This window comes from Rhea pennata, chromosome 5, assembly GCF_028389875.1.
Source record: "Rhea pennata isolate bPtePen1 chromosome 5, bPtePen1.pri, whole genome shotgun sequence".
Taxonomy (NCBI): domain Eukaryota; kingdom Metazoa; phylum Chordata; class Aves; order Rheiformes; family Rheidae; genus Rhea; species Rhea pennata.
In genome coordinates this window covers 30,545,262-30,568,436 of record NC_084667.1, presented here as the reverse complement: position 1 = coordinate 30,568,436, position 23,175 = coordinate 30,545,262, and the positions used below count along the sequence as shown (strand labels likewise).

At 33.4% G+C, this 23,175-nt stretch overlaps 1 protein-coding gene across 1 annotated transcript in view; it reads left to right on the top strand.

Moving 5' to 3' along the window:
- Positions 1 to 23,175, top strand: part of CCDC73 (coiled-coil domain containing 73) — a 56,322-nt gene that overhangs the window by 10,093 nt on the left and 23,054 nt on the right. Inside the window, exons 3-10 of the mRNA XM_062576308.1 lie at positions 2,354 to 2,425; positions 3,116 to 3,151; positions 4,655 to 4,729; positions 7,343 to 7,381; positions 13,582 to 13,717; positions 16,152 to 16,231; positions 21,898 to 22,026; positions 22,382 to 22,441. Coding sequence (XP_062432292.1) covers positions 2,354 to 2,425; positions 3,116 to 3,151; positions 4,655 to 4,729; positions 7,343 to 7,381; positions 13,582 to 13,717; positions 16,152 to 16,231; positions 21,898 to 22,026; positions 22,382 to 22,441 — 627 coding nt within the window. The remainder of the gene's footprint in view (positions 1 to 2,353; positions 2,426 to 3,115; positions 3,152 to 4,654; positions 4,730 to 7,342; positions 7,382 to 13,581; positions 13,718 to 16,151; positions 16,232 to 21,897; positions 22,027 to 22,381; positions 22,442 to 23,175) is intronic.

Here is a 23,175-nt window from a genome sequence, read left to right as displayed (position 1 = left end):
TCTGCACTTCGTATTTAACATAAACACATGGCAAAATTAATGTAAACAATGAGTTGCAGGTCTTAGTAACTTCATGCAAGCACATATGCAGAGCTGTGAAACTTCAAAGGAACAAACTAATATGAGTTTCCAGTTCTGGAGAGCCAAGTAAGATGAAAATGCTAAAAAGTGTATCATTTAAATTGAGTTTGTGACCTAATGCTTTCTGAATGCTGAATCACACTGACCTCAACAATAGCTCAGTAGTAGCTCAGTAAGTAGTAAGTTTTTACTCTTGGATTATAAAAGGTTTCTGTTGTATTCTCCTTCAGAGATCCCTTTCAGCCAACATTTCTGTGATTTGGCATACATTTTATTTTACCTTAAATCTGGCAAACTGATTTCAAATAAGGACAAGACTTAAGCTAAGTCTCTGATTTAGTATCATGGTTATAGAGACAACTCTTTGTCTTCATTTTATGAATATTGTTGCTGCTGTGCAAAAATGCTAGAGTGGGGAAAACAATGAGTGGAGAAAACACTCATTTAAACCTAACGAGTATACTCGTACTTGCTATAACATCACAATATTGCAGGTGATTTTACTTATTTTTTAAAAAGTAAATGTCCTCTACACTCTCTGTTGTTCACACACACATACATACTGTGCACAGGAAGTATAACCCAACCTGAATTTCTGAAAAGGTTATGTATAATCATATTATTTAAAAGTCTCAGCTGTGAGGCCTGTTGGGAAACCAATAGTATGATGAATATCTGTAGAAAGTTGTTTTTGTTTTTAAAGTAAAATACATGACTAATATAAAAGGAAAGACTGATACATTATGAAACGTTCACTAATTCTTTTGTCCGGTTATCCATGGTATCAATGACAAAATTATATATTGGATGATCGTTTGTGAAACCAAACTTATATCTGCATAAATTATTATCTAATATTACTTTGAATTCCTATAATCTAAAGATGAAATCTCAATTTAATTAACTGTAGATATCAAATTTACTCCTACATTGTGTCCTGCTGAGAATAATTGATTTGCTGGTGCTGCAATACCGTTTCCAACTTTCTAACCTAGTTGTTATGCCTTTTATGCACTAGAGAACTGATGTCTTTGAACATAAGTTCTAAGAGAAAACTTGGCTCAGTCCACAGGACTCTTGCTTTTCACATCTTTGAGTATTTATTTATGTAATAAATACTACTTTTTAGAAACTTTCTGTAACTATCTTATAGTGAATTAACGAGTATGTACATTAATATTAAAACAGCTTACCCTCACAGGTTCTCTTCTTGTTCATATTAAAGGGTAACAGCTTACACTTGTGGAATTTGAAAGTGACCAAAATTTTCTGGAAAAAGCAGCAATTTTGGAGTTGCCTTTATCTCTTGAAAAACACCTAATCTCTCAAAAAGGGAGGAGAAATTATGCTTCCTATTTGTGAAACTAGTTACTGATTGAGTTTCTCCCATTCTTTTTTAATAACTTAAATTTTTATTTATTTTGTACAGTCAATCAGTTTCCTATTTCACACTAACACTTCTTAGCTAAAGGCACATTTGTATTTTGAGACAGTTGCTCAATGACAATCTTTTGACTCCTTTTACATAATATTTGCTAGTGTGAGGAACTTCAAAAGCTGATCTTATATCTTCCATATTACATCACTTTTGATTTTTATTTATTTACTTATTTATTTGTATAAATCTTGAGTGTGGGATCAAGAAGCTTGCAGATCTTAGACTGCCAATTTATGAAGAGTAGTATCAGTCTGAGATTATGATATGAAACAGTAATTAAAAAAAAGGCACATCTGTAATTCATTTTCATATTTTTTATAAGTAGGAATGTAGCCATGTACCAGAATGATTAAAATCTTTCTTACACTTGATATTTTCTGCCTTCCTTCAGCTCTTTCAGGTAGTTTGTTGAATGACTAGAATTTAACTGAAAGTAGCATAACAGATTATTATTTTTAATTGGATTTTGTTAATTGAGATGAAAATCAAAATTATATTTAACTCTCTGGAACTATGTCAGGATACCGTCTTAAGATGGCAACAGATGTTGGATTGATTCTACAGTTTAATAGAATGGATGAGTGTTAGTTCTGGAGCTGCAACAAATCTAAATTCCAGAGGACAGAATTGTTACTTCATTATGAATTAGAAGAGACCACTACCAAAAAGATGATTATCAGTTAACAAATGTCTCTTTTTAGTCGTCAGTCTTAGTTAGTTAATTGATTGTGTCTTTCTAATAACATTTAAGAATCTTTTTAATTTAAACACTACATGTAAGATTTGTTCTACAAATGATATTTAAAAGATACTTCTGTTATTTCCCATGAGCAGGAAGCTCTGCAGCATCAGACTGACATGTTGCATCAACAAAACAAAGAAGCCGTGGCGGCTTTTAAAAAACAGGTAGCAAAATAAGGGCCCCCAGCTTTGACAATAAGATTTTTAATTACGATGGCATCAGTTGGTATTAAAATACTTTTCTATTGCATATTAAGTGATGGAATATACCACTCAAATCAGTAACCCAGTCTTCAGAATCATCTTCGTTACTACCAATTTGTAAGCACAGAATCTATAGACAGAATTCTTGGAGAAGATACGGCTGCTTTTAATCTGTTCTTTTATTTATTTATTTTTTCCTCTCTCTCTAAAATAGCATGTCTTCTGCAAGTTCAGATTCATAACTCACAGTAGATCTAGCATATAGAAGTTTAATATTTTAAAGTATGTTTCAGTCTGTGAAATCAGGGTTGTATTTTTATCTGCAATATGTGATCAACAAGTAGTGTATGAGTTGAAAGAACTTGTAGAAAGCAGTCGTGAGAACTGAGATTGTTCTTGCATGGAGTGTTGAAGGATTTTATTGCTGATGCTGCATCAGCAGTCACACTATCACACAAAAAATTAGCAAGTGATGAAATTTTTCCATTTGTCTTGACAAAATAATTTGTGATTTGCAAGTTGCTATTGCAGTAGATCGGTAATTAAAAAAGAAACATTATGCAGAGTAACGTAACCATATTGTCTTGTCAAGTTGTATGAATAAAATACTATGTGTTGATTTGTTGTTTTAATTCTTTTATGACAATCAAGTTACAGGCAAGGGTGTTTGCCATGGAAGAAGAAAAGGTATTGTTTGTAACTATTTATTATTTGTCATCCAGTGAAGCACATAAGCGAGTGCCAATGTTTTATAGCTTGCCAGATATGTTCTAAGTATGAACTAAGTGTATTATTGTGTATTATTTTTCTTGCTTTTGGCCTTTGCAAAAGATACTTGTGTATAAACTAGAGAATTATAATTACTTGTGAAGTATAATTACTCGCTTGTTTTTAACCTATAGAACTTTAGTTATTTGTTTTTTTAAGGCCTGCTAACGCTAAAGCAATTGAAGAGTAAGTGTTACTTTGATAGTTCTGTATTGAAGCTCTACAGAGCTGTGCTTCATTTGAGGATTTTGGAATACTATGTCATAGCCTTTTTCACATGCTAGTTAACCAAAACTAAACATTTTGACTGGCTTAGTAAAGCAGTTTTCAATAGGTCGTTTATTGGTTTAATTGAGCTAGTTTCATGAGAAGCTTAACTAAGCTGAAGTACAATGTTCCGAAGCCTGAATGTGCCAGTATGTGGTGGTGTTTTTTTAACCACCTGAGTTTTTGTACCAAATGGAGCTGCTGTTTCCTCTCCTGAATACAGGATTTGCACAGGCTATTAACAGAGGCCTGTTCTGAACAAGCGGTCAAGCCAGTGAATGTCTCCATGTGCATTCTCTTGTTTCACTTAAATTTCCAAATGATTCTTAAGTAAGAGTGGATGGGTATGCTTTGTATATCATAATAATTCACATAGAAATTTACTAAACAATTAGATGAAACTATTTTTAAAAGTATATTGATATAAAATATTTTGCTGCATATGTAGCATCTAGCTAAGTTCTTTTTAAAAATATTTTAAGTTTGTTCTTATTAATTCATCCAGCTTGTCTATACAAACCTACGTACAAGTCTCTGTTTGAATTTTCAATGATAGCTGTTGATTCAGAATTAAATTTTGTATTATTGTTCTTATTTACCTCTAGTTGCTTCTATTGAATCCAATAGTACTTTCAGTACTTTATACCAAAGTAACTGAAGGAAAAAAAAAAAAAAAAAAAAAAAAGCAGTTAATGTTTTAGGACAGAGTTTGAATACGAAGAACAGTTTTTGCTCCAATTTACTTTTATATATTTATATATTTTTTCTGACTCGTTGTGGTTGTTTCAGGAGTTTGCACAGCCAGTACTATGTTAGAAACAAAATGAGCACCCCAGGAACAGTTGAATGGATTTTCCTGCATGCACGTGCACATGCACATGTGTGCACACAAATGTATACACACATATTTATCTGTATATGTGTGTATATACATATATACTGTATATAGTACATATACACAGTATATATGAGTATATGTATATATACACAAACATATATATTTATATACAAATAAAGTGATTTGCTGAATTCTATCTGAGTGTTCCATATATGAATTGTCCTCTATCATAACAGGGCATTGCTTTATTTTCATAACAATTTTGTTGTAAATGTATTTATTTTGTCCAAATTCTGAAGTATAGCTTTTTTTGAAAGGGAAAATATCAACTTGCTGTTGAAACAAAAGAAAAAGAAATTGATGGACTGAAGGAAGCATTAAAAGCGTTACGGGTAAACTGTTAAATAACTTTCCTTGATTTTGTTTCTTGAGGTTTCTGTATTTTCTGCTTAATCTATGGCTTGCAAATGCCTGTTTTTCAGTAAAAGTAAATTTCAGTGGGATAAACCCACAATTCACGCTGGTAGCACTTGATGCTATTTCTGAATGGTGTTTTATCTTGTTGCATGATACTGGATCACCTGTCATGGCTGATTATCAGTATTTGAAATAAGGGAAAACTTCTAATTTATATTTTTCAAGAATATACATAGGGACATAGCAAGTAGTCAGTTTTCTTTTAAAGACTGAGTTGGGTATGTTTGAGACATAAGAGAGTAGGACAGTGAAGGCGCACATTCAAAACAGGAGAATTAGCATTGTGATGTGTTGATAGATTTCAGGTATTGTCAGCTTCTAATTATTTTTCCATGCAGAAGTGAGTGGTATAGTCATTAATTTCAGTGAAAACAGAATGGTTATAATTCACTTCAATTTCAGATTGGAAGAAGAATTTTCTGTAAGATAGACCTATTTCTATTTACTGTTCCACTTTTTGGGGAGCAGGTTTAGCTCAGTTGGGTAGGGTGTGGTGGTGTTAATGCCAAGGTCATGGGTTCAATCCCCGTATGGGGCTATGCTGAGGGTTGGACTAGATGATCTCCAGAGGTCCCTTCCAACCTTACCATTCTATGAATATCTATAGTCTTTTAGGTCAGTGAAATCCTAGATTTAGAACTTGACACTAAATGTAGATTTTTTTTCACGTTTACCTACAAACTGATTAGCTTTACATTTACTCAGATTTGCTCAGATTTCTGGATCTGAGTGAATCTCCAAGTTGGGGAGAGATGATCTTCATGGATTTTTTCTGATTATTTTGTGTTATTGTGGATGCAAAAGAGATAATTCAATTCTACAATAACTAAAGAAATGATAACCCTTCTGTCTAATTTTGTACACCATTTAGACACGTACCAGAAGCACTACATTTAATCAGAGCCTCAGTTAGGATAACTGAAGTGTTTTGTAAGTTGTAAATTGATCTGATAAGTGGTAAAGTGGTTTTACAGTGGAATTCTGGTAAGTATGGACATATCAGATATAGTTGGAGAAAATCAGAAGTAGACTTGCCAAAGGAAGGATGATCTCTGAATGATCTGGAGAAATCTTATTTGTGTTTTGACACTAGAAAGGTAGTAATTTCAATTGTTGGAGATATTTTGATCTTAATGTTTAAATGGAATTATTTGGTTACTATAAATGCCATATATTAAAAATAAACTTGGTGATGCTCTGTAGGAACTTTAGTTCTTTAGGTATTCTTCTCCATCTAAATAGTGGATAGTAAGATCCAAATAAGATATTTGCAAAATATTTCGTTTTTGCTAATATCCTGTTATAATAGATTGTATTAACCTGATGTCACACAGTTCAGATTTAATCAGCTGGTTAACACTGAAGGTGTTCTGGAAGCAAAAGAAACTTCTTCCCATGGTTGGCTTTCTTTGCCATAGCTGCAAGGGTTTTGTTGCTTTGTTCAAACCTTGGCATTGCATAAGTGATGTATTAAATCCTTCTATGGTCTGCTGAACATAATAAATGGGCAGCAAGGGTAATGAAAGATTCCTCTGGCCTTCCTTAAGTAAGGTAAACTGAAATTAAAAAAAAAAAAAAAGGTTTTAAAATGTTTAATATTCAGTTGAGAGTATAAATCAAAAATTTGAGTAATAGTATAGTTCAGTCTTCAGATCTAGGAAATTTCTGCTGTGTACAGGGCTTGACGAACCAGGAAATCATAGTGTGAACCTGTGGGCCCTGAAAAATTGTTTGGAAATCAGACTAAAATAGGAGTGGGCAATTTCTAAATCAGTTCTGCAGTCCCTAACTAAAAAGTCAGAATTCCACCTTAAAGTAAATGTTCTCTAGACTTATTTTTTCTAGAAATAACATTTCCTGTGTAAGATTTATGCATATTGGGTTCTTTGGTATTTTTTTTTCTTGACATTCTCTATATCTCTTGTAATTTTTATAGAAACATTGAAAGTGATGCTCTTGTGACATTAAGTATTATCCTTGTCAAAATCATCTGTGACATCACTGGTGTCCTGAAACATATGGTAGTAGAAAGAAAAATACTGTGTTAATGACTACAAATGTCAGTCATGTTATTAAAGCATACAAGATGGGTATAAAAGTCTTTATATCCTATCCTTCTAAATGACTTCCTAGAATTTTGTTTTTGAACAGGGAACACATCTTAGAGTATAAGACTTAAATGAATATTGCTATTTCTATCCCTATTTTCTTCTTTGTTTTCTTCAAAGCATCCAGATTAGAATCTGTTTACACATCATTTTTATGATATATGTCAGGACACACAGATTTATACTTTTTCAAAGTTTGTATAGAAACAAATCGATGTAATGTTTTCTACATCATTTAAGCATAGAAATGAAACTGTATAAAGTGAGTATAATAAAATAGCGTAATCATTAATTTGAAAATAGTATTACCGTACTGAATCAGCAATAAGTTGAGTGTGTTGAGAATACCAAAAGAATGTACAGGCTGTCTTCAGAAAAATGTAACTACAATTTAATTAATAGCTCTTTTTGGTTTTACAGATTTCGAAGTACGCTTTACAAAAGAAATTGAATGAAATGGTAAGAAATTAATAAAAGTAATAAAGAACAATCTTTATGAAGTAGAATATCAACTTAGAGAGAGATACGAATAATGGAATTATATTACCCTTACTCTTATAGGATCAAGCATATTCATCCTCAAGAAGTAGCAGAGATGTCCAAGGAGGAGATTTGTTTTTGTTTGGTTTTTAAGAAAAACTGATAATATTTTCCTTTTTACTTTTTTCCCTTGTCTTTTCAGAATTACTTCTTAACATCAGTTCCCCTGAATAGTTTAGATTTCATCCAGTACAGCTTACTCCCTTTGACATTGAGAATAAATCTATACAGAGTGACAGCTTAGTCACTCTGAACCCTGTTGTCTGTTTTAGGAAGTGAAAGAGTGAGCTGCAGAAACATTGCTAAGCTTGATTGGGTAAATGCTGTGAAAATTCTGCTGCTGCTCAACTGGAAAGAATAAAGATAATATTGTCAGACCATTATAAACTGTGATTTTAATTAAGAAGCTCAAAAAACTAGAGTCCAGTTTAGCTTTAAGTACCATGGCATTTGTACTGAAAGTCATCTTCAACGCTACAGTGGTTTTACACAAAATATGGTGAAATTGAATAATGTGCCCTCTGACCTGGGAGATAAGGCTACAAGTTAAAGATCAAAGGCAACATAAAATGTGTTTTGTCTTACTTTACTTTTAACTTGCATTTGTTCTTAAAATACATCTGATTTAAAACATGTTTAAAATAAAAATGTAAGTTCAATAATTTTTATTTCATTTCACATAGTACCATTTATTAATGTGTAAGTTCTGTTTTCCGTATGAAAGAGAATATTTAAATCATTACACCTTTCATATAAATTAGAAATACATCTGTGCTGCTTAACCAAATATCTTACTTTCCTATGTTTATAAAAAAAATTAAAATAATTTACTATTTGAATATTTTGAAAACATTGGAGTACTGTTATTTGGATACACAATATGCTTATTTAAAATGCTATTGAATGAGGACAACTTAGAAAATCTCTTCTGGGTGTAGCACTACTAAATGTAACACCTATGGCATGGCCATGTTTATACAGGATTCTCTGATAAAAGATGATGAAAAAGAAAAGAATGAAGAAATTAGAAGTTAATTGTTCAGTCTTATGCAGCAGCAGGTTAATAAAGTTTTAGACTGGGTCAAATTCTTCCAACTTTATATTATCACAAATGGCTAAATATATAAAAGTAAAATTGGGGAAATTCCAATTCATTTATTTATTTGAGATCCATTTCTATTTCAGTTATAAGCTTGTTAAAGAGAGATTAGATTGTGCTCTGTCTATTGTCATGAGAGCAAGCAGATGTACTGTTTTATTTATCTTTGGTACCTTAGAAACTGTGCTAGTCAGTATAGCAGCCATATCTGCTGAGGAACTGAGCGTGCCCTGTTGACGTAGCACTTTGGTTTTGTTCATTTTATTGTTCTTTGAATCTAGCATACACGATGTTCATGTATTGTATATACACCGTATTTTTTATATCTATCCAGTTAAGTTTATGTGAAAATCATAGTGTTGGTATCATTGATATGATGAAAATATGCCAGAATTCTGAAATAGTCAAAATTTTTGGTTTGTATTGAAAAACTATACAAAGATGAAGAAATGAAGGATTTTTTTCCTTCCATTTTCCTCCTATTTCCATTATGAAAGTGTTGATTACTGTGTTGCGTAGTCACTTTGCACTTGGTTGCATATGCCAACTCTTTATGCAGTCCAGAGGCTACAGGGTAATTTTTACCAAGCTAGTTGTCTGACAGAATAGAATTGAAAATGGCTTCTGCGTTCTTTCCCTTTCTTGCTGCTGAAGTAAAGGAGTAACTGTTGGAGGAAAGCAGTCTTGGTCAGGTCTTTATTTGCTCTTTCACTAGTTTCCTGGGAGGTGATAGAATGTAGTGCTAGAACACTCTGAACGTATAAATAAAATCTGATACAAAGTAGGGGGGAGGAGTAAATTTTTCATCTGTTTGTGCATTTCAACCTGCATTGTCTGTTCCTGGGCATGTCTGAGGAGGTGAGCAGTTAGAGTTATTTCTTTTCTCCACTGATTTTTTGCTTGCAGTACCTAAACCTTAAAAATGCAATGTGGTGCTAAAGTATAAGAATCAAGAGTAGGACTAAGGCTGCTGTTGGTATTGTAGAGACAGTGTCTTGGATGCAGTCCAAAGGAGCAAATTTGGAGTGCGAATTCTCTGTGTAGTCAGTGGGGAGACATTGGTATCTGCAAGGTAGTCATTCAGAGCATCCATGTTAGTATGATTAAAATAGATAGGGTCAATACACCTGTGAATGTGTAGTATTTGGTATAGTTTCACTTCCTAATTGTGTTTATGTTGGTAAATTAATTTTCTTGGGACCTTTTGTTGAAGCTAAGGTCAAGTGGCATGAAATGGCCCAAGTCCATTAAAATCTATCCCCCTTCAAAAGAAAGATGCTGCATTCCGATGTGCTGGATCATTCTTCGTAGTAAGTCTGAACTATGTGCAGGAACTATGTTTATGAGTGCTAGGTGGCCTAAGCCAGAATATGCTAGGGACATTCTAACAAAGAATGAGAGAGTAAAGACCTTTCCTGAGAGATTCTCTGCCACCATTTAGTTTCATAAAATAGATACATTTAACAAATGAAATGAAAAAGGAATCCATGTAAAAGATTATGTCATTTTTAAAAGTTGGTTTGTTCTTAATCTAAGATAGGAATGTTATTTTTATTTATTATGTTATTTTTATTTCCTTTTCACATTTTTTGGAACTTGCCTGTAATTTTTCTATGCTGTATAACAATACAGTGTATAACAATACAGTGTGAAGGAACTGGTACAATCTAAATTAAAAATAATGATTTTGAGGGAAAAAATGGTGAGAACTGTTCAAACTAGTATGGGAATTGTCTTCCTATTTCAAAAACTTAAAGTTGGTAGCTCTGTGCATAGTTTTCATATGGTCTTGCCTCAGGTCTCCATGCCATAACAACTCCTTTTTCTCTGACACTTTCACCTCCCAATTACCACCTTCTGTTTCGCTGCATAACTCTGAGTAGTGACTCAATTTCCAGCATATTTTTCAGATATGAGCAATTCCCTCTTTGCCTTCCTCCAGTCACCTACCCGACCCTGAACTATTTCCCTGATCTAGTTCCACCAAGAAATCATTGTGCCTCAACAAACCATATGGCCACAATCAGTTCCACTCCCCATCCCAGCTTATCTTTATTACTGGTGAAGGGCAGTGCAATAATTCCTTTTCTTGCAGTATCAGACATTAGGATGGAGAAGCAAGATTCTGTGGGTCTTGCTCCAACTCCAGGGTCATATCCTCCCTCTCCTGTAGTATCTCCTGGTGATTCTTTATTGTGTTCTATGGAAGAATATTTTAGAGACCTTTTTATTGTGAGCAGAAGATTCATATACTTAGGAAGGATGTCAGAAGGCAAACCAAACTGCTTTTATTTTACTGCACACTAAGTCTGAAGTATGGCTTGCCATCAAAAGTCATATTTAGGCAAGAGGTAAACTCCAGCCACTCTTAACAGAACTTCTGAGGATATATCAGGCCAATTCCTTTTCTCATTGGAATGAGCCCTGGGGAAAAAACAAAGCATATTTTACTTTTCTAGTGAGGAGGAGGGAGGGACACTGCTGTGCTTACTTAAGAAATGAATTGGCAGAACGCTAAGAAAAATGCATATAAAATTACAAAAACTCAGATTTTGCTGCTATTCAAGTCTCTCATTGGTGACACTTGCTTGTTCGTGACACCTGAATGACTGTCAAGACAAAGTGAAATATTGTAATTTTTCCATTTTTTGCTATAAAACCCTCATCCTAGCATTAGTTAAGCACAGTACTTCAATACTTTACTTACAATTAAGAAAAATAGAAAGTATATGAAAATTCATTGCCTATGCTCCTAGAAGTGATTCTGTAAGTGGTGGTGTTTCTTTGCTAGTGCTTCCATTATGACTTTCCATTTACTGTAATGTGTTTAATTTCATACCTTATAAAACATGAAAAATTTGTATTGTATATCCTGTTTTGCTAGTCTTATGTTGGTCATTTCTTTTGATTACTATGAGCTTTTATTATCCTCTGATGCTTGGACATGTATTGCATTTGTTACTGTATGAGAAAGGAGCCTTACAGAAACCGGCCAGACTGGACCAGGTTCATCCTTGTTTAACTGTTGAATTTGCACATAGAAATGAGTTTGGCCTGATTCATTTTAATTGCTGTGTTGCTCTGCTGAAGATTAGGAATAGATTAGATGTCTAAATAAATGGGTATATTTTCTGAGAAATTAATTAAAGTGCTCTCTTTAAAGGAAATTAATTTAAAAGTTATCCAAATAGTACATGCAAAACTATCACCAAAAAATCAATATAAAGAGGAACAGAAAAGGAACCTGATGTATAAGAAAGGAAAGATAGCAATTAAAAAAAAGAACAGTGACAAAAATCACTGAATTTAGTTTCATGTGAATGTATGTTTTTTATCACCTCCTCACAAAACAGTAAAGAGTTATTGGTAAAATTAATGAAATTTAAATACATTTTACTTAATTATCCTGTAGTATTCATTACAACAAGGTATTACTTGGACCAAGAAATTAACAGAAATAAAATAAGGTATTAGACTCTTACAAAGGTAATTACAAAACTGCAAATACATAATCTTAAAATAGAACTGAATTCATATTTCAGGTTATTACAAGTGTTTATTGATACTGCTTTGGAAGTCATAGTTGTTCATTAAAAGATTACTTGCATTTTCTGTGAAGCATGTGGTATTAATCTGTATTACTTTCACTAATTAACTAAAAGTCCTGCCTGCTCTTTAGAAGTAGTTAAGATGCTTCCGTTTTTAGCAAGTATGTTGAAGTTATTTTTTTAGATGTCTCAAATATATAAATTCTTTCCTAACTGTCCTTACCCTATGTCATTTTTAAAAATCACAAAATGGTTGAGTTTGGCAGGGACCTCTGGAGATAGTCTAGTCCAAGCAAGGTCGGTTACAGCAGACTGCTGAGGACCACGGCCAGTTGGGTTTTGAGTATCTCCAAGAGTGGAGACTCTCTCACAGTCCCTACCAATGTTTGACCACTCTCACAGTATTAAAAAAGAAAAAAAAAGTTTTTGTGTGTTTAAATGCAATTTTCTGTGTTACAGTTTGTGCCCTTTCTCTCTGCTCCTGTCATTGGAGTCTGGCCCCTGTCTTTACTCCCCCAGCATCAGATATTTATACACTTTGATAAAATCCCTGTGGGCCTTTTCTTCTCCAGGCTAAACAATCCCAGCTCTCTCAGCTTCTCCTCATATGATAGGTGCTCCAATCCCTTAATCATCTCTACGACCCTATGTTTTGAACAACATTGAACTGTATTTTTGTTTGAGTTTTCATTTGTATTGCCATATAGTGTAGAATGCTTTCCTTCTGGAAAAGGCAGTACTTGTCCCAGTGTGTTTACAAAAACAGACTGGATGCTCTTCACATCATAGATTGCTAGATTGCTCTTTTTATTGTTTGTTTGTTTTTTGTTTTTTTTTTTAATTTTTAATTTAGCAGGATTAGTGTGGTTCAATGCTATTGTAGGGTCAAACGAGCAGCCAGGGCAGTAAGTTGCAAACGTATTGCTGCTGAAGCCACTGTTGTTGAATCTGCTGCTGAGGACATGGGCAGGAACCGCTCCAATCTGAACAGCTGATGGCGGATGGAGATTATTAAGCTGCATGGACATCCTACATCAGAGGAGTGAGAGTATGCAATGCTGCGCTGAATGGTGGTGCAAGAAGACAAATGTGTGCCACAGGCAGATGCTGAGACAGTGCTAGGCTATATTCAAATATAGTGACAGACCATATATATTCCATGTAGGCCACATAGCAAAGAAAAAGTTGAAGTAAGGATTTGAAGGAAATTAATGTAATTATGAGTATATTTACAGGAGAGCATAAGGGACAGCCTATGAGAATATGTGAAAATGCTTATTTGATTATCTAATCAGTAGATGGAGAAATTTGGAAGGAGAGGCCATCTGGAAATGGGAACTGATCATCAGATATGAAAAAATATTCTGGGAACGATTTTGCATTTTTATGCTATTATCATGATAAGCATTTGGAGAGGTCATACATGCTAGTTTGTATCAATAAGCAGGTGCTTCATTTCTGTTTCAAAATAGGATCAAAAGTTACAGATGCACTTAACAGCGAAAGAGGAACATCATAAGAAACTAAATGAAATTGAGAAGTGTTATGCTACTATTGCATATCAGTTTGGAATTGTGAAAGGAGTTCATGGAAAATTAGAGCACAGTGGTATGTATGTCTTCAGTGTCCTTCAGCGCTTTTTTTTGCTGTATTTTCCTTCAACACTGAGTTGAAAACACTTAACAGAGTTCAAAAATTGTAGCTGCCATGTACCATCTACGAAAAGTATCAACTGACCACTTATATGAGTAGTTAGTTTTTACAATATTTCTTTTTGTGGCAATGCCATGTTAAGAGCACAGTCTGTGTACCTCTTTTGCTCATTGCTGTTACACTAATACAGCTATTTATGTGACCCCATGGTGAATTATACTGAGGAACTGATTTGTGTTCAAAGCAATCTATCGGCAGACTCCCATGTCCTCAGAAAAAGTGTTCTACTTGCTTTGTATCAATTTCCTGGTGCTATTCGTCATACATCCACCTAAAAAGTTATAATAGCTCAAAAGAGGGGGTTAAAGAAGTAGTATTTCATTTTGTTGTACAGAAGTGGAACATCTTAAAACCAACTCAGTAAATAAATAAAGCTAAATAAACATAACTTTATTCAGTTACCATTGTTAGCTAACTTCTCACTAAATTAGATATTCAGACATTATAAATCTGTACCTCACCCTATTCATGTATTAAAGCATAGCAAAATTATTTGGAAATCTACTAACATACAGAAATCTTATTCCACATACCTTCATCTTCACTTTATGTGATTATATATATTTGTGTTTTCAATCTATAAAGTAATAAAGCTGGTACTTCAAATAATGAAAATCTCATTTAAAATGTAGTTTTGCACTCAGTAATTGAAATCCTTGTTTTACATAACTAAGAAGTTTTTTCTGCCTGAAACCAGCTCACTTTTCTAGTTTTAGTAAGTTGGTAAAATGTTGTGTGGACATCTGTGGTATTTCAGTACCTCAAGTTACTTCTCATATTCACATTTTTTGAAAATATATTAATGTTCAATATTAGGAAAAATGAAGAGAAAACGTTGCTGTGTTTCTTTTTACCTGTTATGGAAAAGCTCTGTCCAATGTGTGTCTGATACAGAAAATTCTCTTTGGAATTTTGTGGAAAAATGACATTTGCTGTCAGTATTTATACTACTTGAACTACATTTTAGCATGTTTCTACTTATATTTATCATTAATTGCAAAATGAATGTCTGGAAAAGATTGTTATGAACTGCTTTTGTTCAATAAGAAGCCAGTCTGTTCAGCAGTTCAACTCTATTGCATGTTTTACTTCAGTAGGAATTCAATTTGCATGGTAGTACATAGGAGTTATAGTAGGCACATAAATCGCTTTTAAATTCTAAACAAGAAACTGCAGTCAGTGGAAGAGTCATACAGGAAGGGTAAGAGCCATGTGTTTTACACAAATTTTTTAAAGTCATAAGCCGTTGTTCTTTATCTGTTATATTAAAACAGTATGTAGGGAAATAAAAAGTGAAAGTTGATGGATTAGAGTGTTGCATAGGGAAAATTCTACGATTTATAGTAGGATCCCAAACTTATTGCCTGTATGGGGTCCCACTATTAGTATTTTAAGGCTAGAGAGTGAATTTAGTGATATTTGTTGAAGTTGAAAGATAGGAAAGACTTGCACCAGTTTAATATCTGATCCTTTTCTTAATTGTGTCAGAAGGTATTTATTACAGTCTTGATAAGTATTTCATTTTTTAAGCACATGCTCTAAAGTAAAACTGCAAGCTTGCTTATTGTGTTCTAAGGCTGGTGCCCACCACTTCCCATGGAGTTTATCTTCTTAAAATAGCAAAGAGGAAAAAGGTTTTGGGAAACTTTTTTTGGGGGAAGAGAACAGATGAGAGGGTCTGGAGTTCTTGTGTTCATTGTTGTGCCAGCAGCTTTTTGAGAAAATAACATTAGGAGTTCATAAAAAGGAGGCAGAAAATAGAAAAGGCTGAAAATAGATACCAGAGGATCAAAATATTGAGACTGGATAAAGGTGACTGAAAAAGTGTAGGGACTGGTGAGTATCTTCAGGTTTTCACTGTAAAACTTTACACAATTTCAAAGTGAAATCTTGGCCTGGATAAAATCAAGGAGAAGATTCCTATTCATTCCAGAAGGGACAAGAATTTATTTTTAGCTCTTTCTCTTCTTCATTATCCTTTGCTGTTTGTGGTCTTTCATGTCCTATATGAATATAACTGTACATCTGTTAACTCAATTATTTGAATGTTCTGTAGTTCATTATGATAGGTCTCCTATGTTCTAATAATTAAAAACATCAGAAAATTACAAATTACAAGATGACACAGACCGTCTATTACTATCTGATGTAGTATTTGTATATAGTATCACAGAACACAGAAAGACTAGTTAAATCATATTTTCAATCTTAGTTACGTTTCCACAAAGATGTTAAATTGTTATGCATTATACAAATACATTGCAGTTGTAAATCAAATATACATTCAAATTTGAAAGTATATATTGACTTCTTAAACTTTTATTTAAAGTACAGGAAGCAATACAACTCAATAAGAAACTAACATCAGTGAATAAAAGACAAGAGACTGAAATAATTAATCTGAAGGAAGTAAGTATAATATGCATTTCTAAATGGCTAGACTGGCTTCTCTGGGACTTCTACAAGCTACTGTAGTATTAATTGAAGTAGTGTTCAGGCGGTAGAACTGTTCTTCCTAATGTAGTCAATGGTCTTGTGGTCCATTTTTATGTGCATATATTTCAGATGAATGCCCATCCAACACTGTGTAGCTCTGTAGAGTTTCTATAACTTAGGAATTTTTATTTTTCTCTACAACTTCCTATTTTTTTCTTGTTAGCAGCCTGTCTTTTCCTTGTGCTGTATTGTCATTGCCCCTCTTGTCTAATACAGAAAAGTGGAAGTGATTTTTTTTTTCAGTGTAGTCAAAAGAGACAGAATATGAAGATGAGGAAGATGGTTACCTATGCCATGGAAGCAAGGTGATAGCTTGATGGTAAGATGAGAGGCATAACAAGATCTCCATTAGGAGCAGGAGAATTTTGTGACAGGGCAACTGAAAGAGTAGGCAATAGGGCTGCTATCAGCAATGAAGCTGTCTGGCCAGTGAGCTCTTTTCTGCTCCTCATATAGTAGTATTTGCCAGATACGTTTTTGGGCTGCACTATCTCTTGAACAAATATAGTGGTGGTGTAGTAGTGTCTTTCTACCATGACCATTGCTTTTATGAAAAGTGAGATTTGAAGATACAGCAGTAATTTAAAATTTAGTATTGCATTTAGCATTGTTTTTTGTTCTTTGTTAGGAGTAGACAACTTGTTGTTGTTAAATTTTTTTGGAGTAAAATGCCTCTAGAAACCTGATTTGAAATTGAATTTTATCTTGTTTTGTTTTTTCAAGCACTTATCTTCATGTAGTAAATACCAACATTAAGTAATTTTTATCACAGAAAAGATTAATCACAAATTCAGTCTAGATTTGTTTAGTTGCGTATTAGATTATAACATGGCAAGCTGTCAAAAAAAATCAAGTTCTGAAGTGAATGTTTAGTCTCAAAGATTGCTGAACTACTATCATAAAAACAGACCGAGAAACACAACAGCAGTAAAGCAGAACACAGGGAAAATTTTCTACTTATTTTATGAATCATTATTAGGTTTTATAAAATTTAGAAATACTTATTGCATACGTAATTCAAATGATGAGTAAAAAATATATATATTTAATATATTTATCTGAAATATTTGGTGGGAGAGCAGCAGAGAAAAATTGAAAACCTATTTTTAAGTTGTCAGTGTTGATAACTTTCCTCTGTAGAAAAGCTATAGCTGTTAGAATGGCATTGTCATCATAACTCTGAAGGTCTATGGACAACTTTGTCTTCCCCACAATTGATAGATTGAAATTGTAAAAGTATTTTTAGAAGAACTGTAATTTGCATGTGAGTAAAATGGAAAGTCATCTAAAATGCAGCATATCTTTATTGTGATACATTTTAAACATAAAAATTCAGGAATTTGAAATGTTAAAGCATCACAGTAAATTTGATGGTTTTGGTTGAAGAAACCAAGAACAACTAATTACTTAAAATTCTATGAGGGTAAGTAATTTGTGAGATATGAAAAGAAAAATGTTTAAGAAAGTTTTTTTGTAATTAAATTTGTGAGTAATAAATATGTGCAAGACAAACTGGTAGTGATTTGTGTATACCATAATCAAACATATTGCTTGATCCATTTTTTCAGCTGTAATATTGATTTGTAAGGTCATGGGTGATAAATTTTAAATAAAGTGCTGTTAGATAAGCAGAAGAAGGGGCCAGATGAAATTTAATCTGACTTCCTCAGTTCACCAGGAAATGCCTTTGTCCTGGCTGTGTGAATTTCTTACTGGATGTTCAGTATTTGACTGTCTTATTCTGAATGTGTGTGGAAAAATGAAATAGGATTTAATTCCTTAGCCTGCTAGCATTGATGTAGTGCTGCGGAACTTTACTGCAGTAACGCCTTATTCTGCAAAAAGAGTGGGGTTTTGTTTATTTGTAAACGTGTTATAAATAACGTTGTGTATAATAGAATGACATGCATTTTTCCTCAAAATACAGAATTTCTGTGAAAACAAAGTTAAAGATAAGCAGTGCAGTAAGAATAATAGCCCATTTTTTCAACATTCCCTAGTTCAACAGCTTGTTTGTAAAGCATTTCTGGTAAGTTATGTAGCGGGATGGTGTACTCCTGATGTAGAGTTGTAACAGAGCTTCTTAGTTCAAGACAACTTCTGTTTGCTAGGGCTACAGACCGGTCTTTTGTGTCAATGTGTAAGTAAAGAGAAAGGAACTGCTTGAATCCAGTAAGAAATGCCCTGAGCTGATTTAATTTGCTTATGATTGTCCTGTACTTAGCCTAACTGTTGCAAAAGTGATCTCAAAATAGTCTTTCTCTCTCTCTCTCTCTCTCTCTCTCTCTCCTTTTTTTTTTTTTTTTCCTCTTTTTCTCTTTTTTCTTCACCTTTTTTCATGTTAGGAAATGTATCTGTTGTAGAGCTGAGGGAACCTACAACAGATGCAAAGCAATTGGAAAACTTTGACATTTAAGAGTTTGGAAATGGGATTATCAGGCTGTTTTCACTTGTTACAAAGCTCAAAAAAGTCCTTATATCCACAGCACAAGTTAGGGTAACTTACAAAGCTGATTATATATGCCTTGGACACCGGACTGACCTCCCCGAGATCTAGCAACTTGTGGGTGCAAACTACTTTTCTCTCTGTGTGTATTAGTCTCACAGCTGGAGTAGGAATGAATATCCTTGGTACTGAAATCTTAGTTTGGCTGTCAAGCTCTTATCACAGCCATTACTTTGATTCAGACCAGGGTGATTTCACACCTTTTTCTTAGTGGGAATATGAAGTTAGTGAGTGCAAGTTAATGTTTATGGATAAAAGTAAACTAATCTCTAAACTTAATAAAATTACAAGTATGTGATGAGGGTGTTCAGTGTGCACAACAGTAGAATTTGGGTTAAACAAGGGTCCATTCTTTGCAGAGTTAGTCTTCGGGGATTTGTGGAAAGAAACATTACATAAGAGGATGTGTTTTGTTCTTGACATGCTTATAATTCTAGTTATGATACCTGGCTTAACAGGCACTCTGGCATAATTTCATTTTCCATAACATTCACTTTAGGATTTGATCATTTACATATTAGATGTGATAGGATTTTTTATTTATGAACTATGAAATGCTTGATTTGAACTCTGGCCAAGAACACAAAACAAATCTTTAAAGAACATCTATGCTGACTGAGGCCTGAAAGTTTACCAGAGAGTTGCACCAATCTAGGTAGAGAGAAAGGGAGGTGGGGTGAGGGGAGTCTGATTATAATTTTGGATACACTCTAAGGCACCGGCACTGTCCTGGGAAGCAGATACATCTGCCTGCCTTGGCAGCTGAAGCCCTGAACCAGCACTTTGTGCTGGCACGTGGATTTGTGACCCAGAGGAGAGCAGAATGAGAATTTTGCATTGATTGAAACTAAATTTGACTAGAAAGGAAGTGAATTTTAGCTTAGGTCAGCTGGCAAAAGCAAAAAATGCATTTAAGCAGCAGGACTGTTTCGTTCTGTGATGCTCTTGACTTATGCTGACTTGAAGTATTTCTAAAGCATGTCCCCAAGTGTTGCTGCTATCAACATCAAAGGAATAGGCCTAAAGCCTTAGTTGTTTTTTAGCATTTTCCCACAAAATTATAAAATTATTTTCTATTCAATACAATTTATAAGGTTCTGTATACTCTCAGTGATATTTATTAATGACAGAAAACTATTGGAGGAGAAGCAGAAACCGGGGCTGAAAATTTCTTAGTTTAAGAGGACAAGAAACTGGATGTTTGTGTGCATGTCTAAAATTATTACATAATTTTTACAGCTAGATATCATTCACTACAGAAAACTTCCCTTTTATTTTTGGTGATCTATGTTCGTTCTTTTTGTTTGTTTTGTTGTTGTTTGTTTTTTCCTCGTACCACTTTGGTAGATAACCAGATCTGATATCTGATTGATATCTGATTGATTATACATATCTACCTGCTATATGCAAGGAAGAAAACGCAGTCATCTTTCCTACCCCGTGGTCATGATAGAAAATCAGCAGTAAGATTTTTCTGTGCATGGCACTAAACTCTGAATTTTGGAAAATAAGTAATACCAGATCCATAGCAGGCTTTTGCACCTGCTTATATAGCATACAGAGCTTAATAACCATTTTCTACATACCATAAATCTAGTTCTCAGTAAAAGACTGGCATTGTGCATCTTTTCACTTTTACAAAGTGAAACTGCTTGCATCGTCTTTTATTTAAATGTGGGAGCTCTCTTGATCTCTGTCATTACAGAGGAATCTAGTAAAAACAGTACAACTAGTATGTGTTCTTTTTATTTCAAAGATGGAAAAAGACTAGGTAACTGAATATTACAGTTCTAAAGCATTATTCTCTGAGTTGTCTAATTGACTCAGAGATTACACATAGTCCCTGTGTGATCATTTTAGATTTGTGGCTAAAATATTTGAGAAATTGTGGTGTTAGCAAAAATGATTTATTTAGAAGTAGTATCTATACTTGAGTTTTCCATATAACTTTGTATTTGTGAATTTCAGCTACAACATAATCTTCCCTTTTCTTTTGTACTGCTATATGATTTTGTCCAGAACAGTTAAACCATTGGTCTGTGATAAGATGGAATTCCAGTTTTGTGAAGAAAAGTTAAACAGACCAAACTTAGTTGTTAGATAAAACTATTACCATTCTGAATGCTTGGTTCACCACTATGGCATCATGAAGAATTCTTGATGCTATCTGTGAACAGCATTCATAACCTCTGCTATTTGTCTGAGTAAACGTCAGAGCACTCAAGGAGAGAGCGATATTAAACAGACTACCTTGTACCAGAATGGGAGGGGTGGGGGAGAAAAGGGCACAATATTTATGACTCCAGGAACTATAAGTTGTAATTTAATGAGATCAAAGCATCTGCTGTTTATTCGCTGCACTAGAATCTTGGAATAAACTGGTTAGAAAACAGATACCAAAAAAAAAAAAAAAAAAAGCAGGATATTTAAGAGATTATAAAGACTGTAAAATCAAAGGCAAATTTTAAATGAAAAATCATGTTGTACAAGCCTCTAGTATAAAATTAATTTAGCATTCTCCTGAGATTAAGTAATTAATGTTTCAGGGAAAGCAGAGATCCTCCAAATTTATAGTTAGTTCCTGTTTTTGCCAGATATTCACTGTTCTTCCTTTTTTCCTCCTGTTTCCCATGAACATACACAACAGCTCTTATAGGTACTTTTATTTCTATTGTATATCTCAGTGTAGGGGTTCTTACCAATATTAATTACTGTGCAACTCAATCTCTACTTCTAATATATTTCTAGGAAGAGAAAATATTGAAATACAGATTCTTATTCGTAAAAAAAAAATGACTTTGTAATGATTTTATCCAGAAATACTTCAATCAATTAGAGTAAAATTAGTGCAATACCATTTTACTGCTGAAAATAAACTTTTAACCACATTTGACAGTTTAAAGTAGAGCTAATCATTTTTATGAATTTTGGTTCCTCAGTTTAATTTATTCTGGTGTTTCCATACATTATTTAAAAGTAGGGCACGACTCAAGATAGTTTAAAAGATTTGTCTTTGTTTTGAATTGCAATGCCTATACTGGATGAACTATTTATACGTGTTTCCTGTGTTAAGGAACTGAAGAAAGTAACTACAGACTTGATAAGGTCCAAGGTCACATCTCAGTACAGGGTGGGAGAAGAAAACATCAATCTTGCAGCAAAGGAAAAAGTGTTTCAAGAACTGCAACAAAAAATCATTATGGTATTTTGGTATTTAAAGAAATTAAATTTTTGGTTAATATTTTCTGTTGCTTATTTAGAAAACATTGTGGCAATGATTCTGTGGTGTGTACAGATCAGTGCTTGCTTTCTCCTAGCTGCATATACTATATAATAAAATTATTTCCAAGACAATCTACCTTTTCTAGGAAAGTAAACGTATATGAAAATGAATAAAATTTCATAGCAAAATAATATTGCTAAGAAAACATTTCCAAAAACGCTTTAAAAAGTCTATAGATGATGATGCACAATCTCACACTAATACAATATTACTAAAGAAAGCAGTGTAATTTTAAATGTCTTTTGCAGTATTTAATGTTCCTTATTTTTTTAAGGAGACAGAAGTTAGTAAAAAAGTTCAAGAAGAGAACACTCGCATTAAAGAAGAAAAGCTGGTGAGTTGTTAATATAACTTCGGTATTTGAAATTGCTTATGAATGTCTATATATTACATGTAAAATTCTTATATGATCATACACAGCTATTAAAATTAACTAACTTGTTTACTTTTCAGAAATAATTTAATAAAATCACAGATGGGCTCTTACTCCTCAGTTTTGAAAAAGTAAATTAGCAGAGCAAGCTACATTTTTGACAGTTTATTCCAAGTCTTAATTTTTATCATTGAATTCAAATGAGAGAACTTTGGTATACCCATGAAAATAATTGTTCACGCATCTGTTCAATACAAATAAGCAAGAAGGTTTGCGTAATTATGCCTGCTGTTCTGCATTCAGGTATCCAACAGTTTACTGGCATTTAAAATTGGAATCATATCAATCACATGGCAAGGAAGTTGCAGAATTTTCATTATGCAGGTCATTAAATCAAACATGTCAGAAGTGTTGTCCCTCCCTCAGAACAAGGGTGATAAGAGCAGCAGCTTGCGTACGTACTCACTGAACAGTCATTAAAGACTAATGCAGCAGCACTGTTCCAGTCCTTAAAAGTCTGTCTGTATTTTGAATTTGCTTTTGAAAAATAATAAAAAAACCCCAAACAAACAAAACAAAAAAAAAAAAAAAAAAACAAAACAAAAAAAAAAACCACACATGGTCAGTCTGTCCTCATTACTTCCACAGTTCTGGATGTGCTGAGACCATTTCTGTGGAGATGCCTATTGCCTAGT